The sequence below is a fragment of the Sorex fumeus genome, unplaced genomic scaffold (assembly GCF_029834395.1).
Source record: "Sorex fumeus unplaced genomic scaffold, SorFum_2.1 ptg000010l, whole genome shotgun sequence".
Taxonomy (NCBI): Eukaryota; Metazoa; Chordata; class Mammalia; order Eulipotyphla; family Soricidae; genus Sorex; species Sorex fumeus.
In genome coordinates, this window is record NW_026606067.1 from 2,391,409 (window position 1) to 2,411,190 (window position 19,782).

General features: G+C 40.7%; 1 protein-coding gene across 2 annotated transcripts in view; it reads right to left on the reverse strand.

Moving 5' to 3' along the window:
• The window catches only part of CAMSAP2 (calmodulin regulated spectrin associated protein family member 2), an 85,370-nt gene that overhangs the window by 41,325 nt on the left and 24,263 nt on the right, over positions 1–19,782 (reverse strand). For both annotated transcript variants that reach the window (XM_056110508.1, XM_056110507.1), the window contains exon 2: positions 14,995–15,254. In XM_056110508.1, coding sequence (XP_055966483.1) covers positions 14,995–15,254 — 260 coding nt within the window. The remainder of the gene's footprint in view (positions 1–14,994; positions 15,255–19,782) is intronic.

Below are 19,782 nucleotides of genomic sequence, written 5' to 3' on the forward strand. Positions count from 1 at the left end.
TTCTGTGATGGATCTAATCTATACTTTAATTGTGTCCATGAAAACATCCTAGTTGTGATGTCACTGTGGCTTTAACAAGATGTTACCATGGGAGGAACTGGGATCTCTGTGCTCATTTTACAACTGCACGTGAACCTACAGAGTTCACAATAGAAAACATTTTAACAACTGAAATAGAAAGATCTGTAAGGCCTGGGCTGTGGCTCGGAGTAGTGAATCAGGTGCTGAAGAGATGTACAGTGGGTAGGGAGGGCACTTGCCATGCACCCAGCCTACTGGGGTTTGATTCCCTGCATCCCATATGGTCCCCGGAGCCAGGGGCAATTGTAGCACTGTCTTCCTGTTGTGCATCAATTTGCTCGAGCAGGCACCAGGAATGTCTTCATTATGAGACTTGTTACTATTTTTTGGCATATTGACTCCGCCATGGGGAGCTTGCCAGGCTCTGCCGTGTGGGCGGGATACTCTCGGTAGTTTGCTGGGCTCTCCAAGAGGGACGGAGGAATTGAACCCGGGTTGGCCATGTACAAGGCAAACACCCTACCTGCTGTGCTATCGCCCCAGCCAAACACCTGAACAACGCCGGGTGTGACCCAAAAACAACAACAACAAAACCAGAAAAAGTAGTGAAACATGTATCCCATATGTACAAGGATTGATCCTGTGCTGGCTGTGCAAAGGCATGTGCCTTTCCCTCTGTGCTAGCTCTCCAGACCCCAAAAGACATTTTTTGAGAATCTTTTGGAAAATAATTCCAGGAGTAGCAGCCCTAGAACATATCTTTGTCAGAGAACATAGGAAATAAAACAGAAATGTAACAGATTTTCCTGTTTTCAACTTCCAGTGATATTTCAAACTATACAGGAGTAGTGACATGAGGCAGCCTACTCACAGATACTTGCATAGTTTTTATGCATCTCCGACCAGAAGACTGCTATTCTGTGTGCTCACTTAAGAAGCAAACCACCACAATGGGCCGGAGAGATAGTACAGGGGTAAAGCACTTGCATGTGGCCTATTGAACCTCAGCACTACAAATGGTTCCCCAAACACAGACAGGTTACTCCCGAGCAGAGCCAGGAATAGCAGCTCCTGAGCACTGCTGATGTAGCCCAATAACCCTTCCCCACAAAGAAGTGAACAACCATAAATGTATGAATGTATAAGCAGGAGTCCCAGGTTTGACTTCAGCTCAGCATGGTGCCCTGAACGCCAGTGGGAGTGATTCCAACTACCAATGAGTATATGAGCATTTACCTACCCCCAGTAAATGCACGAATGCACACACACATGCATCAAATGACAAAAATCTAAAAGTATTAAAGATTTCTGCATGTCTTCACTCTATGCTTTATATTTAATAAGTGACTCTCACCCCTGAGAAGCGTAAGTTAAGGTCTATGCATTTCTTTAAACTAAGGCTAAGATAATGGCACCCAGAAAGCTCCCTACCTCAGACTGTTTTAGATTCAGGTGCCCCTCTGACAGGCCCCACCTACAGTAGTAGTCCCTTGAAGTGAAAGCCCACTTTCTTATTTGTCTCTTTAGATCTCCAGTGCCCTAAAAGCAAGGATTATGTCCCCTTGGTAAAAATACATGTTTTGCACATGACTAGGAGATACCTATTTGCTGGACTGACAAGTGTGTATGAAACACATTTTCTAACACTGACCCAAAGACCTTAGAAACCAGTCTTAGGATTCAGTGTCAATAGAATTACCTTACCATGCTTGTCCACTGCATCCTTTCTGATGAAACAATAGTTTTTACTAATCAGGACTTTGTTTATAATGTAAATGCCTTAGAACAATTATCATAACAAAAGTCATTGTCACTGTTCAACAATTTGCTCCTTCAACGATTTGATTTGCTTGAGTGGGCCCACTAATGTCTCCATTGGAGACTTTGTTGTTACTGTGTTTGGCATATTGAACACCTCACGGGTAGTTTGCCAGGCTCTGCCATGCGGGCGAGATACTCTCGGTAGCTTGCTGGGCTCTCCGAGAGCGGCAGAGGAATCAAACTCGAGTCAGCCATGTTGGCTGCGTGCAAGGCAAACGCCCCATTGTTGTGCTATCGCTCCAGCCCCATAACAGAAGAGAGCATACTATTACAACCTACATTTTCTTTTTCTATATTAGAGGTTCAAACTTACTTGGCCTATCCCCAACCCCCCACCGCTCGGGGGGAAAAAAAAAGACAAAATCAATCATTAAGCACCCACTTGGAATGGAAGCTGACCTTCTTTTAGCAAACAAACCAAAATACGCTCCCTCAATTGCACCCAAGGTTACTCCCCCTACCCTGGATTCTTCCATTCCCCCAAGGGGGTAGTACTGGCCACTTTGAGAAAGTCTCTTATAGAACCAAGTCATATTTCAGTCTAATATTCACTAACCATGTAGACTATCATGTTTAGAATCTTAGAGATTTTTTTCCCTTTTTTTGGGGGGAGGGGTCACACCCGGTGATGCGCAGGTGTTACTCTTGACTCTGCACTCAGGAGACTGGGGGTCCATACAGGATCCTAGGAATCGAACCTGGGTTGGCTGTGTGCAAGGCAAATGCCCTACCCACTGTGCTATAGCTCCAGCCCTAATTTTAGAGATTTTTAAATAAACACTTTGGGGTCTTTTTGTTAAAAATTTCTAAATTATAGCTCTAAATAGCTAAAAATAGTTAAAACTTTTAAACTTTTAATTCTGAGGTAATTGTAGGTTTGCATATAATTGCAAATGGAAACTAACACTACAAAGGAATACTAATCCATACTAGAATGACAAAAATTTAAAAAAAAACAACTGACAATAACAAAAGTATTATTAAGAGGGCTGGGGAGAGAGCTTGAAGGACTGGATCACATGTCTTTAAATGTGAGACTCTGAGTTTGGTCTCTGGTGTCACAAGTCCCCCTCACTCCCACCCCTCCTTGCAGTGCCAGATGTGTGGCTACTGCCCCCCAAGCACCAAAAACATCACTGGCAGTGGCCTCAGTTCCTGTGCACTGCTGGGGAACATCCTCTCCCACCACATGCCCCACCAAAAGGAAAAAAAAATAGTGTTATTAGGGGCAGGGGCTGGAGCAATGGTACAGTGGGTAAATGCATTTGCCTCGCATGCAGCCAGACTACATTCAACCCCTGGCACCCCATTTAACCCCTTTAGTACTGTCAGGAGTGATCCCTGAGCTCAGAGCCAGGAGAAGTCAGCTCTGAGCACCACTGGATGTGGTCCCAAAATAAAAACACACAAAAAACAAAAAACAAATTAGCATTATAAAAGATGTGTAGCAAGAAGAATTGTCATACATCATCGGTAGCAAATAAAAAGTACAATTACTTTGAGAAACTAATAGCTACATGAAAATTACATACACACACACAGAACATAAATGTGGCCTATCATTCAATTTTAAAGTATTTACCCCAAAATATAAAAATATATGTCCTCACAAAAATGTACGTAAATGATTATGGTTACTGATTAGAGGGCCAGTCCAGAAATATCACTGTCAGTCAATGAATAAGTGAATAAACAGTGCTTTTCATGCAATGGAATGATACTCAGTAAAAAGGAACAAACTAAGGGCTGGAGATAGTACAACAGGTAAAGTGCTTGCCTTGGACAGAGCAGACCCAAAACAAACTATAGACATACATTTTGTGTGTGTGTGTGTGTGTGTGTGTGTATACACTCATATACATGCATAACATAAACATATATGTCTCATATACATATATATTATATATGGGAGTTATACAAACTATATGTACCAATATAGGACAAATTTTAAAAACATGAGCAAAACAATTCAATTCAAGAGTCCATATGTTACACTTTTATATACATGAAACTCCAGAATTGGCAAAACTAACCCAACTGAAAGATTAATCGTTGCCTAGGGTGGGGTGGGGGTGAGAGCTGAGAACCCAGAGGCACAGAGGAATTTTGGAGCACGATGAAAACATTTTGTATCTTAAATGGAGTTGTTTATACATTTGTCAAAATAAACTATTTACTTTAAGTAACTTGTACGTAGTACTGAAATTCTGTCTCAGTAGGTTAATTTTTAAAGAACAGCTCTTCTGGGGGCTTATGCTACCATGGCCACTGGCCCCACCCCAACTTTGCCCTCTCCTCTAGTTCAATGAAAGTCACTACACCATAGGTTCAGCTGTTGGTCCAGTCACAGAGTCTGATGGAAGTCACTCAGACTTTACTGGGCTTCATTTTTGTCATCTGTAAAATGTGGAGACATGATTTCCCATTTGATGCATCAAATGAGATATATCAAAGCACAAAGTTCCAAGTGATACAACAATTTAAAGTTGTTTTAATTAAAGCAAATAGTTTATGGAAATTTTTCTATAGGCTTGTTTATTATCTAATGATAAATCTTCACACTTCAATTTGGAAAAATAATGATATTGTATCAACCTTCTAACAAATTCTAAGGAATTAAGTTAAATAAGATATGCCTGGCTCAAAATTACAGTTAATAAAAAGCTATCTTCAGAAATGTATGCAAAAAGACAATAACCAAGACAATAAAACACAGGCTTTATAAAACCTTTACTAAAATAGATGCTTTTATCCAATGAATCAAGATTTAAGTAAAGAACCCATGTATTTTCCAAATGTCGTAACTATTGATTGGGACCTGAGCAAGATTTATTTTTATAGAGTTTATATATGGCAGCTTGGGCTCGTCTACCACCACTCAACATAATTGCTGCCACCTTATGCCAAAAATGTCAAATGAAAGCTCTGCTCTTTCATTTGCTGACCAATAGGACATTCCGAGTATAGCCTAACCAATCACATATGGTGTAGACTTCAAAGCAGGTTCATGTTTTATAGCTTTCCAGATTTGAAAGTTTCCCAGGCATCTGTGATGCTGAGCCAAAAACTGTCTTCAAACCTCAGAATCTAAAATAAATTACATAAAATACACTGTATTATGCTTTATCATATAAAAATAGACCATCAGTAAAAGCTCCATTTAACACTCAAAAAACTGCTTGAAAGAAAGTTTGTCAGCAAATTTCTTTCAGCTGGGGGTATAAGAAAAGATGCCTGACAGTACTTGTTATACCAGGAAAAAAACAAGCTTAGAGAACCATGCAAGGTTATAACAAAATCAATGCTGTTCCTTAACTTGCCTTACCTATCAGGATTCCTTTCCCAAGTAATATCTATGAGGAAGAGAAAAGGGAAGATCATGCTGTTCCTCCTGTCACTACCCATCCCAGAGTTTTACAAACTATAAAGACGATTTTAAATTGTACAACAGCATGGAAAGTTGCAGAAAATGTGAACAAAGTTATGGCAGTAAATCAAACAGCATAATAAGACATTTTCCTCCGGCCCATGCCATTTCTAGAGGTCACCCATTTCCTTTCAGGAATGCCTGCGGGAAGCAGTGTCCATCCAGATTGACAAGGCACAGTGGCAGAACTAAAGAACCAAAGTTCTTAAGGGCCTTCAACACAGACTCTGCCAAGGGCCTAGACTGCTAGTTACAAGGGGGAAAAAGGATCAAAACTGTAGATGGGTGAGGTACTTAACTAGCTAACTAGCAAGTAACCACGGAATCACGGTCCTCCCGTTGTTCATCGATTTTCTCGAGCGGGCCCAGTAATGTCTCCATCGTGAGACTTGTTACTGTGTTTGGCATATTGAATACGTCACGGGGAGCTTGCCAGGCTCTGCCGTGCGGGCGAGATACTCTCGGTAGCTTGCCGGGCTCTCCGAGAGGGGCAGAGGAATCGAACTCAGGTCGGCCATATTGGCTGCGTGCAAGGCAACTGCCCTACCGCTGTGCTATCGCTCCAGCCCACTGGCAAGTAAATATCTGCTTATTTGAAAGAAGTTTGAACACATGGGAAAGAATGCTTAGAATGGGTGCTAAACATCTACAAAGTAGTCCTTTCCCTAACACCCACTTCCTCCCAATAACGTGGATGTATTCTCAAGGAATTCCTCTACTTGCAATAAAACGGTCAAATTGTCATGATGTTAACTCTTACTATAAAGAAATAAGAACATGGAAAAAAAAAACCCCACCCCTGCCAACTTAAAAAAAAAAAGTCAGCAAGCAACACTAAGTTTTAAAAATAGTTTCAAATGGCCATATAAATCAGGCCAGCCACCTCTATAATATTGGCCCATCATAACATAAACATTCCTTTAAAAACTAATTTGTGAAGAACTATTAACTACTGTGTGGAAGATGCTCAGCCCTGATCCGAGCAGGCTTGGAGATCTCAGCATTGTGATGGCTGGTTCTGGAGGTCTTCGGCTGCTGGAGCTCTGGTTGGGACGGGGAGGGAAACTCAACCCGCTCCCCCTCCCACCCCGCCCCAGAAGGGGCCCTGGTGAGGACAGCCAGGCACTGGGGCAGGAGAGACTCTACCTTCCAGTAGGCAGGGGTCACACCCACCAACTGGCCCCCTGGCACCATGTAATCCCATCAACGGCCAAGATCCAGAGACTATAAAACCCAGCTTCCAGAAGTGCGCAGCCACATTTGCAGCCACATGACATTTTATCTCATTCTTACTTTGGACAAACCAGGCAGGCTACCAAATGTAACCTGCCCACACGGCAGAGTCTGGCAAACTCCCTGTGGCATACCCAATATGCCAAATACCAGTAACAATGATGGGTCTCATTCTCCTAACCCTGAAAGAGCCTTCAATATGCACTTTTTAAAAATCTCAGGGCTAGGAAGAAGGAGATGTTACTGGGGCCTGCTCGAGGCAATTGACGAACAACAGGATGGTCGTTATCATGATTAACTACTGACTTTTACTTAAACCTAAATTCTAATTCAGGTCATTAAAAGTCAATGTTATCCACAGAATATATTTTATTATTTTTGGTCCACACCTGGCTGTGATCAGGGCTTACTCCTGGCTCTCTGCTCAGGGATCAGTCTTAGCAGGGCCATGGGATGATACAGTATTCTGGGAATCAAACCTGGTTGTCCATGTGCAAGACAAGTGCCTTACCCACAGTACTATCTCTTTGGCCCGAATAGTAATACTTTAACAAGAACAAAATTTGAAAGGGACTAAAGCATAAACTCCCAACTACAAAAAAGTCAAAGAGCTAATATACAGTTAATACTATATTGTATGTCTGAATTATAATACCTATAATTATTATATATTATATTCTCTTGTTAAGAGCTAAGAGAGTAAGTCTTGGAGCCACAGCTGTAACCTAATAATAGAGAATTTGCCTTGATGTAGGAGGACTGGGTTTGAATTTTTTTTTTCTTTTTGGGTTACACCCAGTGATGCTCAGGGGTTACTCCTGGCTCTGTACTCAGGAATTACTCCTGGTGGTGCTGGGGGGGACCATATGGGATGCCGGGGATTGAACCGCGTGCAAGGCAAACACCCTACCCGCTGTACTACGGTTCCAGCCCCTGGGTTTGAGTCTTGATACCTATCTTAACCCCCCTCCCCCCCAACAAACAGATCTTAAAAGCTTTAATTAAAAAAAAAATTAACTATATATGGTGATGCTGAGACTTACTATGATTTCACAATATACACAAATATCACATTAGTATTATCTATTTACGGGTTTGTAGGCCACACGTGGTGGTGCTCAGGTCCTACTCCTGGCTCTGAGCTCAGGGGTTGCTCTTGGTGGGCTCAGGATTGAACCTGGGTCAGTGATTGCTAGGCAATCACCCTACCCACTGTACTATCTATCACTCTAGGTCATATATATATATATATATTTGCTATTTGGGTCACACGCAGCGATGCATAGGTGTTACTCCTGGCTTTGCACTCATGAATTACTCCTGGCAGTGCTCAGGGGACCATATGGGATGCTGGGAATCGAACCCGGTCAGCCACGTGCAAGACAAACACCCTACCCACTGTGCTATAGCTCCAGCCCCAGTCCTGTATATTCTTATCTGGATAATTAATCATGCTGATCCCTGCTTCACTGTGCAAGAAATAGAGATTACTAAAGTAATCTAAAGATTACTAAAGTAAACTAAAGTTATCACATATATGCCACCCATTTCTTTTTCTCAAATTATTGTTCTACTGTACTGTTCTTATATTAAAATGCACCAGGATTACTGTAATAGTTTTTAGTAATCCTCTATTCACATTCTCTAAGTGCTCTACAACTCAGTCCTATGGGCTGCAGTTGATAACTCCCAAATTTAAATCTCTACACAGGACTTCAGATTCATATATACAGCTTACTAATTGCTAGACAGCATTTAAAATTTAACACATTGTGTGAGGGCACGAATGGAGGAATGTGGACACTGATGAAGGAATTGGCGTTGAAACATTTTATGTCTGAAACCCCATCATGAATAATTTTGTAGTTTCACAGGGACTAAATAATTAAGAACTTTACCAATCCAGGTCAGGTTTGGGGACTGATGACTTACAAAAACAAGTTCAATCCCTGACACTGTAGGTTTTGGCCCCAGAATCACCATATGGGCCTTGGTAGTCCCAAAACTGAAACCAAGCATTGAACGCTCTGTCTGGTTGGCTGAATGTCTCCTTGAGTGGACCCCTGGCTCCCTGCTTGGGAGATCCCTCCCAAATAAAACAAAAAACATTTAATATGTTCAAAATACAATTCCTCCATTCTAGCTCACCCCACCCTACCCCACCCCCCCTTCCCACTTGTACCTTCTATACTGTCTATATAGAAACCTGAAGGCATTAACAAAACAAAACAAAAAACCCATAGGGAACTACTTAAAATGTTCCAGTGATTTCCTTCTACACTCCAAAGAAAACTCAAACTTCTCATTGTCTGCCAGGCTGTACCTTCTTGGTTACATTACAATCCTCCTCCCTAACCAGGTCTCTTACCACCCCCTTCCTTATCAGCATTGCGGGAACCAATCTCAGCTGCATTCTTCGCTTCTGAAACGCTTCTGAAACACATCAAATTGACTCCTGCATCAAGGCCAGTAAACTTTGCCAGGTTCCTTTTGCCTGGAATTTTCAGACCATCACATGCTGGGTCCTTCTGGTATTTAGGTCTCAGTTCAAATGTCAACTCTTTAGACAGACCTTCCCTGGCCACGTAAGAAAACAGCCAGTCTTTCTAGAGCCTTTCTGGTTTACTTCCTTCACCGTCTTTTCGTGTTATTAATATATACATAGGGGTTTTAGCACTAGCACTATCATCCCATTGTTCATCGATTTGCTTGAGCGGGCCGAGTAACGTCTCCAGTGTGACACTTATTGTTACTGTGTTCAGCATATTGAATATGTCACGGGGAGCTTGCCAGGGGTTGCATAGGGGTTTTAGAAAGTATTTTTATAACCCATTTTGCCACTAAAATATTAGCTCTCTATAAACAAGGACTTGATCTATTTTTTCAATACTGTATCACACTCCCTAGACCTATAATTCCCCCCAAATATTAAAGTGGCTCAACAAACTGGGTACATGCAAAGCATGCAGGAAGCTTGGGTTCTAACCCAGATACCAGAGTCTCCCATGAACCCACCTGGTGCTAATCCCGAGAGTCAGGAGTAGCCCCTGAGCATAGCCAGGTGTGGCCCAAAAGTCAAAACATAAAAACAAGGAAAGTACCTCATATTGCACAAACTATAAGGTAAATAAAACTGTAAAATTTCAAATTCACAAAATCATTCTATAGCCAAGATAAGTACCAGGAGGTTTACTCCATGGCTTGTAGGCCAGTCACACATGCTAGGGGAAAAGGCAGCTCAGAGAGAGAGAAGGGAGCACCAAATAAAGGGTGTTGGGAGGATCTGCCCAGGATGGGAGATGCATGCTGAAAGTAGACTATAGAGTGAACATGACTGCCACTCGATGCGTCTTTTGCAAACCACAGCACCCAAAAGGAGAGCGAGAACAAAAGGGAATGCCCTGCCACAGAGGCGGGGTGGGATGGGGGGTGGGAGGGTTACTGGGATCACTGGTGGTGGAGAATGGGCACTGGTGGAGGGATGGGTACTCGATCATTGTATAACTGAAACCCAAGCACAAAAATTTGTAAGTCTACAACTGTACCTCATGGTGTTTCACTAATAAAATTTTTAAAAAATTCATTCTAATTCATGGTAGGAATTTAATCATCCAGAGTGGTTTACTTTTCTGAACTTTTGTATCTGTTCCTTCTTATCTTGGCCTCACAGATATCCTTATCATTTCAGACCAGTGCTCCAGGGTAAGACTCTCACAATAGCTTGTCACATCATATTGCTTATCATCGGTCTTTTTAATTATCTCTTTGTTTGGGGGGGGGCACATACTCAGTGATGTTCCTGGCTCTGCATTCAGAACTACTCTTAGCAGTATGGGATGCAGGGAATAGAATCCAGGCTGGAAGTGTTCAAGGCAAGAGCCCTACCTGCATGCAAGGCAAGAGCATGTAAGACCTCCCCAGTCCTCTGCTTATTATCAGTTTTTCATACTGATCTTTTTCTCTATCTATTTGACTGCTCACCACACAAACTAAAACTATTAGCTTTTTAACAATACCAGCATCCCTCTATCCTAGCAAGCATACCAAAGTACTTCCTGGAAAGACAGGCCCAATTCTGCAACTGTGGAATACTGTGCATTCAAAAACTTATTTTCAATGACAGAACAGCACAGGCTCAAAGAAATCTAAGAACTGAGGAAAATAATTCTTCCCCCCTTTAATTGTTAAAAAAACAAAATAAAACTCTTTAATTATGGTAGGTAATATATTACATGACAGACGCTCCACAAATAAACTGAACAAATTAACAAGTGGCCTCACTGACTTCTATTTTATTATAAATATATGAAAAAGATTTTGTGAGATCATTTGGTAAAATAAGCACCATTCGGCAAATTATTTCTATAAGAAAGTAAGTTTGGGAACTTTAATTATTTCAATAAAACTTACTTGAATATAATACACATGAACAGAAGATATCAAAGACAATGTGAATTAAAACTAAGGTGTTACACAATACACTACATAGAAATAATGGAATCCAAATTAGGTTTCTAATGACTGGCAAACAGCAAACCAAGATTCAGCAATATGCAAAAAGAAACAATAGCTATAAGAATTTATGATAATTTTTTAAAGACAATCTCTGTTTATAGATTTTCAAGGCACTATTATAAAAGAACGACAAGAAATCACTATGTCTTCAACTATCATTCTACATTTATGTAATCATTTTTCTCTAAAGTTTTTCATTTTAAATTGGGAATTTTTTTTTTTTTAAGTTTCTACAAAATAAGTTACATTCAGTTCCAACAGATGGTGATGCCATGGAAATTCATAAGAGCAGCTGCCAAATAGGATCAGTATGTTGGTGAGGAGAAAAACTGAAGAAAAAGGGGGAAAAAAAGGACAGCAGATATTCCTGAGATAAGTTCTCTGTTCTTAATACTTTCCATGTATCCAGAAAAAATAGTTAACTATTTCACACAATCTTAAAAATGAAAAACACATCCAGAGGCCAAAGAGATAGTGTAGGGGTTAAGACACTTGACTTGCACACTGATTAACCCAAGGTTTGATCCCCAGCATGGCATATGGGCCCCTGAACAGAGTCAGGAGTGGACTACTGAGCAGTCCCAGCTGTAGCCCAATTCCCCCTGCACCACTCCCGGCAAAGAAACACATCCACTCAAAACAAACAAAAAACCCCCCAAAAAACCCCCCCAAAAAACAGATCAATAACAACTTGGCTTCATCCTCTATGAACAGTCATCCAACCCAATTAGTTTCTTCCATGTTACATGAAACATAAACTTCAAGATAGGAACAAAACGCTGAAATTACTTAAAAAAAAAAAATCTGGGCAAATTAAACTACCAAACCTTCAAACCATTAGGCAGATGGGAAGGCAGCACACCACTTATCCTTTCCTCTACCGCTCCATTTCCCACTTCCAACAACTCCTATACCCTGTTCCTATTACTTTCCTATATTCTAGGCAAAGACTGAAATCAAAATTTCACAATATGAGATAAAGTATGCAAAGAGGATGGCATGAGTCCTGCCTTCTCTACCTCATTTTAAACATGATACTCTCAGAGCCTCAGCTTCCTTATAAGCAGAACAGAGCCACCATATTTTTTCTCAAAGGTTGTTCTAAGAATTAAGATAAATGAGTCTGAGATGTAAAGATGTATAAGCACACTTCTTGGCAGAGTAAACTAGATAAAAAGAGCTTCCCAGAAAGCTACCGAGAGTATCTCGCCCACATGGCAGAGCCTGGCAAGCTCACCATGATGTATTTGATATGCCAAACACAGTAACAACAAAGTCTCCAATGGAGACGTTGCTGGGCCCACTCTATCAAATTGATGAACAACGGGAGGACAGTGACAGGACAGCGACCAGTCTAATAAGTAACAAGAATGAATCACAAAGATCTGAGAATAAGCTACAGTAACTTACACAGAGAGTATATCCATTCAGAAAATATTTAATGGTGTTTTAAAATATTTTGATGTAAACAGGAAAAAAATAAAAAGCAAAAAAGATAATGTATTCCACCATCCTATAATACACATGTCCACATATACACAAATCCTCAACTGTTTCATAGTATCTTCATAATGTAACCCTCCCTTTTTAGCTTCACATCATTTATGCTTCCATGTATGTAACTCTAACTTAAAGTATATAATAGTCAACTTGAATCAAACTATTCCTTTAATCTGATCACTTTAATTCTTCATCCCTGTTCTATCCACTACTGATTTGAATATAATACACATGGACAGAAGATATCAAGGACAATGTGAATTAAAAATGAGGTGTATGTAATATAAAACTACCTGCAAATAATAGAATCCAAAATAGATTTCTAATAACAAAAAAACAGAAAAATAATTAGCACTATGCATCAACAATAGCTATAAAAATTTAAGATAATTTCTGACCTTCCCCAGCAGAATATCCACCATATATATATATATATATTCCCAATGCCTATCAGCTACACTTATATTTAGATCACTTATCTCATTCCAATTAGTTCTTTCCCAGTCATCTTCCATCTTATTTGTTAAGCTTACATCATTTAAGATCAGTGGCCATCTAAATGCATAGAAACACCAGAAAAATGAAAGAGATATTGTTGTCTACAGCATAACTTGAGATGTGTACTTTCGCTTTCTCCCCCCCCCCCCCCCATTTATTGAGATAAAATTTATTTATTTTTGCTTTTTGGGTCACACCTGGCGATGCACAGGGGTTACTCCTGGCTTTGCACTCAGGAATGACTCCTGGCGGATCTCAGGGGACCATATGGGATGCTGGGGATTAAACCCGGGTCAGCTGTGTGCGAGGCAAATGCCCTACCTGCTGTGCCATCACTCCAGCCCCCTGAAATAAAATTTAAGAAGGGATGGAGGGAGGGAGAGAAAAGCCAGAAAGATTGAATAGTAGGGAAGGCCTATCTTTGAGAACTGTTTATGAGGTTTCCTAGCCCAAGAAACATGATTTTAAAGAAGGAAACAGCCTAAAGCAAAGAGGTTATTACCTCATTTACTACTAGATTTGGAAAGCAAATTTTTGTCCATAAGTTTCATGACTTCAAAATTTATTAATATATTTCTCTACAAAAATCATACTCTTTTCTACTTCTGAAGACTAGTCTCATAGAAGAGTATGACTTAATGTTAAAAAAAAACCCACTTATCCTTCTAATATTATTCTTGTGGTTAGTTAAGCATCTGAAAACAAAATAATGTGGCACACCAAAGCAATATACAATGAACTTGAACATTTTGGTTTTGTCTTTGAAGTGTATGCTAAGAGAGTTCCTATAAGTATAGGCCTGTTTAGAATTTTTATTTTTTCTTTGGTTTTTGAGCCATACCCTGCTGTGCTGAGGGCTTAGTCCTAGCTCTGTGCTCAGGGATCACTCCTGGTTGTGCTCAGGGGGCCATAGCATACAAGCATCTTACTTGATATACTATCCCTCTAGCTCCAAGCTCAAGAGTTCTTTCTTAACCGTGTTTTCCACAGAATAAATTAATTTATATTAAAAAAACTAAAATATCTGATGTGCAGAAATTTACCAAGAGGAGTTCAAGCTGCAAATAAACAGAAAAATCTCACATTTTCCCAAATAAGAATAAAATCAAGGACTTGGGATGTTGCCCAGCAGTAGGATACCTGAGTTCAACTCCCAGTACCACACTAACAGAATTAATTAAAAAATGAATCAAGGGGGCAGAGAGATAGCTGCATACATGGTTTGCATGTAGGAGACATGGATTTGATTCTTAGCACCACATGGTTCCCTGAGCACCATTAGGAGTGACCCCTAAGACAGACCCAGGAATAGTTTATAAGTACCATCAGATGTGGCCCTTAAAATCAAACCAATAAACAGGAAAAAGGAATAAAATCAAGAATGTACTCTTCATTTTCTTCTAGCTAGTCTCTATGATAGAAAAATAATCCTTAAGATCGAGTAAGAGTTGAGCCATAGATGTTAACTCAATAGTAGAGCACTTATCTTGCATGTGAGTCGCTAGATTCTATTCCTGACACCACAAAAAGAAAAAAAAAAGCAAACAATAAAAATCACTTTAAAGTAGTTGAAAACTGTGTAATTCATTTTTTTGGGAAAACTGTATAATTCATTTTTTTCAGTATTAGATAAGACAAAAAAATCCAAAATAATTTATTAAAATTTTCCTGAATTTGGAAATGGAAGTCACTAAGAAGTTTTTATACTATAGTTGAAGACAATCTAATTTCAAACTTATTTTCTTGTTTTATATTACAATTCACAATCAAAAGTATGCACTTCAGAGGCTAGAGAGATAGTAGAGGTTAAGGCAACTGGTCGTGCATGTAGCTGACACCAGGTTAGTCTCCAGTCTCCAGTACTACACAAGGTTCCTTGAGCATCCCAGGATGACCCCTGGGCACAGAGCCACACCCACCGACCTCCCCCCAAAAATATGCACTTTAAATAAACTAATCTTGCTTACATAAATACTCACCATCTGTATGGGTTTCTTGTGGAGATCTCGTTCAGTTACCAACTTTTCCTGGTCAGTGACATAAAGACCCTTCTGTGCTAGAGCCTGGATTACAGCATCATGGCCTAAGAGGGGTTTTGCTGCATCACTCTTGAGAATGAGACTCCCAGCACGACAGTACAGTTCAGCCGACAGGAGCAAATTAACAACAGGTGGCTTGATGTGCTCTTGGTCATACTGATCAATGTAAAATGGCTCTCGAAGTTCCTCTGGCACATTGTCTATAAAGATGAGGAGTAAAATTCCGGTAAGATTTTAATAAATGAAAACATAATTTACTTAATTATTTACAAGTTCTGATTCCTTCTAAAATTAACAATAACCTTTAAATAAAAAGATGATTTATTAGACTTTGGTAAATAATGTGAAATGAGAGATGAAAATTTACAAGGCTGGAGAGATAGTATGGCAAGTGCAGTGCTTGCCTTGCTTGAGGCTGGTTTAGATCCTCTGAGCCCACCAGAAGTGATCCCTGAGTATAAAGTCAGGAGTAACCCCAGAACACTGCGAACTGTGGCCCAAAAAACAAACAAAAATTTCCCTTTCAGAAGTCACTGTTCTGAGTATATTCTAAAAAGAGACTATAAAGCAAACAAGGGGAAAGTTGAGTTCAGTATTCCCTTGTGCATCTTAGAACACAGGGAATTAACTAGAAGAATCTGAAAAACTCTACTCAGTGAACACCCTCACATTTGACAATCAACAAGAAATACTAGATAATAACTATTTCAGGAAATTGCTAGGCTTCGCCACCAGAGAATATATAAATCATTTGCCCACAGATTTATTCTTAGGTGCAATACAGAAACTACCTAGCTTACTCTGTTTCTCCTGCCTTATAACCTGTCTCTTATTTTCTGTCTAGCCCCTGTTCAGATGAGAGTCATAGGTTTCATTTAGGGAATAGCTAAATTCCTTGCATTAAGAAACCACTGCTATTTCCAGGCAAGACATTAAGTGGGTAGGTTACTTGCCTTGCATGCAGACACGCCCAGTTCAAATTGCACATGGTCCCATCTAACCAAGCACAGACAGGAGTGACCCCTGAGCCCAAAACCAGGAGTAAGTCCTGCGCATCATCAGGTGCTCACCATCCAAAAGAAAGCAAGCAAACAAACAAAAAACCTACTAGTATTTTTCATCTTCCTCATGGAAGAAGACCATACCCCATCCTAATTCAAAAGAGTTCCAATGCACATCCCACCGATCCATTCAAGAGAGACATAGAAATGTAGTACTTTACAAACAGGACATGAAAATAAACCTAAATTGCCTTTGGGAAAAGTTTCCTATCTGCAAGTCACTGCCTTTGAACAATGTCAGGCCTCACTCTCCCAATGCCTGCTTCCAAGTCAACCTTAGGAAACATCTCCACATCTGATGGCAGGAAGATTACTAAAACAAAATGCTTCTCACAGTCTTACAATTCTTTTCATTTGTGTTTATGCCACATCCCAGTGGTGCTCAGTGGGGCTCAGCTAACAAATGGGGTACCAGGGACTGAAACCAGGTTGGCTGTGTGCAAAGCTATTAATCATACTCACTGTACTTATAGTTCCAGCTACTGTCTTACAAATGTTTTGACCTTTTCTACCCTGTATTTCTTCTTCCTCCATACTAGTCAGTACCTAGACTATGTTCTTTTTATTAAATCCAGGATAAGAATAAGGAGGGAGGGGCATCTAAAAAGTTAATAAAGAGCTGTACTCATAAAACCTGACAGCTCTGGCCTTCGGACTTGCTCACCTTCTTTGAAAAGTGAAGTTTTCAGGGGCTGGAGTGATAGCACAGTAAGTAGGGTGTTTGCCTTGCAAGTGGCCCGACCCAGGTTCGATTCCCAGCAACCCATATGGTCCCCCAAGCATGGCCAGGATTAATTCCTGAATGCATGAACCAGGAGTAACCCCTGTGCATTGCTGAGTGTGACCCAAAAAGCGAAAAAAAAAAAAAAAAAGGCGAAGTTTTCAGGGCAGCCATTATCCCTGATTTCAGGACTCTCCGACAAAGGAAGGTTAAGAAGTTAGAAGGTCTTGATATAGTTTCAATGAGATCTCAATACCATTACAGTGGGAGTGGAAAGGTAAAGTGCCAGGTGAATTTAGCCAGTCACTTTAAATCTCCCTCGTCAAAATAGACAATGACACGGCAAGGGGTGGGAAATGGCAGCAAATAAAAGGGAGAAAGTAGGGGGTGGGACTCTCCCTCCCTCTCTCCTTTAAAGGGCAAACCAGACTCCTCTCTGGAAAGAAAGATGGCGGCCTCACGGGAGCCTTGTGGACAGCAGGTTTGAGCCGGGGGCGGGGGGTGGCAGGGGCCTCATGGGAAGGGAGGCGTTCTGGGCCGTCCTTCACGCCCGACTGAGGTCACCAGCTGCCCCCCACGAGCGGCTCTCTGGCACGGCCACGACTCCAGAGCACAGAAACCAATCTCTTAACTATCTAACTTTTAATAGAAATACTTCCAGGGTTAATAAGTAAAACAGCAGAAATCCAAAACCGCGCGGCTGCTATCGCGGCCGTGCGACATCATTTTATTCTTAAACCAAGCTATAGAAAGCAAATCATTTTGCAACGCTGTTTCAGCATATCTGATTGGGGGTGGGGTCGTAAACTCTAAACAATAATTGTGCATCTTCTATCGAAACAATGTATCTAGTCAAAGTAGATAGAGTATTAACTAGAACTCATCTGCCTCACAGGAATTGGGAGGGGTGGGAGGTGGGGTTCTATTGGGGTTCACGGTTAAAAATAAGTATTGGTAAAGGGAAATGTGTTTGATACTTACATGACTGAGACCTAAACCCGAAAGCTCTGTAACTTTTCCCACAGTGATTCAATAAAGAAATAAACTATTAAAAAAAAAAAAAAGAAAAAGAAAGAAAGGGCAAACCAGGCAGTGAGTGCTCAGAGGCACTGCACATTCCTTGGGTCTGCTCTCAGCGGTATTTGGGGGGTGGGGGGGTATACAGTGCTAGAGACTGAATCAAAGGGGCTCCTGTACGCAGAACATGTGCACTAACCCGTTGAGCCATATGCCCAGTCCCCAAGTAGTATTCCTTAAAACAAGAGGCCGTTACCTATTAGCTAAAAAGGAAATGCCAGCAGTTCTACAGGATCAGAGTGACATTTTGAGGGTACTGTCTAGGGACAATGTGGAACTCAATATCGATGGTGGTAGAAGTCAGAGGCCCCAGTGGAAGGTGTGGTTTTGGAATGCTATACGCATAAAAGTCTATTATTAAACATATTATAAATTACAGAGCCTCCAATAAAATCAGAGATAAGATGACAGAGAATTTAGCCAGTCACTTTAAAGGACATGAAGTTGATAGCAGTAGTGAAAGCAGGAAGTAAGGGCAGAAGAATCTGCTAAAGACAAGCCCAAAAGATCCACGAATAGACCAAAGAGAGGAGCTGACAACTAATGAACAAGTCTGGTTACCTCGACAGTGTACAGTAAAGGAGAGAATCCATTCCCCTGAGTGGGGATGTGCATGACTCCATAGTGGAGAGCACCACTGAAGAAAGAAGTTATACATCCCAAGAGGGAATGTGGGAGAACAGGCCTAGAACGGAATATGTGTTACCTGGGAAACGGTGGTATAATTATCATAAAAAGGAAAAACAAAGGAAGCATGAATTCTAGAATCACAAACCCATGTTAAGTCTGACATGATAATATTTCAGCAATAACAACCAAGTTGGAGTGCAGAGATGTGGTTCAAATGTTAAGAGCACAGGTCTAGTACAAGAGAGTCCCTGAATTTGATTCCCAGGTCTATATACCCTGTTCCCTAACCCCCATAACTATCACATGTTACCAAGCATCAAAAACTAAAACGAGTGAGGGCAGAACATCATTGGGAAGAGCCATATTATTTAAAATAAAAACCAAAAACCTCTAAGTGGGAATACCCAAACAGCAGCTGTCCATACAGAACTCTCAAAAAAAAATATTTTTTGGACATATCAATTTGGGAGTTTGGTGACATCTAAAAATATGTTTACTTAATAATGAAAAACACTTACCTCACTTCATACGTTCATTAACCAGCAATGAGACAGCTTTAAACTTAACAGCTCTATGGGCCAGAGCAGCAACAGTATAGCAGGTAGGGTGCCTGCCTTGCATACAGCTAACCTGCGTTAGATCCCTGGCCCCACACATTGTCCCCTCAGCCTCACCAAAAGTGATCCCTGGGCACAGAGCCAGGAGTAAGCCCTGAGCATCACTAAGTGTGGCCCCAAGACCAAAACCAACAATAAAAATACTTAATACCACATATGATCCCCCAAGTACCACCAGGAGGCACTACTGAGCACAGAGCCAGGAATACTTAGCACAGAAAGGGGATGATCAAAAATAACAAGGAAAAAATAAATAAATAAACGAAAAATAAATAACAAGGAATAAAACAAACAAAAGTTTACTGCAAAGGAGACAGTCCAACACAGAGTCAATAGGAGGGAGCCTCCAAGTACTGCCAGGTATGGCCCCAAAACGCAAACACACACACAGGCTCTGCACTCAGGGATCATTCCTGGTAGGCTCAAGAGACCATCTGTGGTGCCAGGGATCAGACCCAGGTCAGATACTTGAAAGGTAAGTGACCTACCCACTGTACTATCTCTCTAGCACCAGTTGACAAAAGAAATTCTTTAAAAGATTTGCCAAGATCTCAAGGATTAAAAATGAAAGAGAAAGACATACAACTTTGACTATTTCCTTCCACTTTATTGAGGTATAACA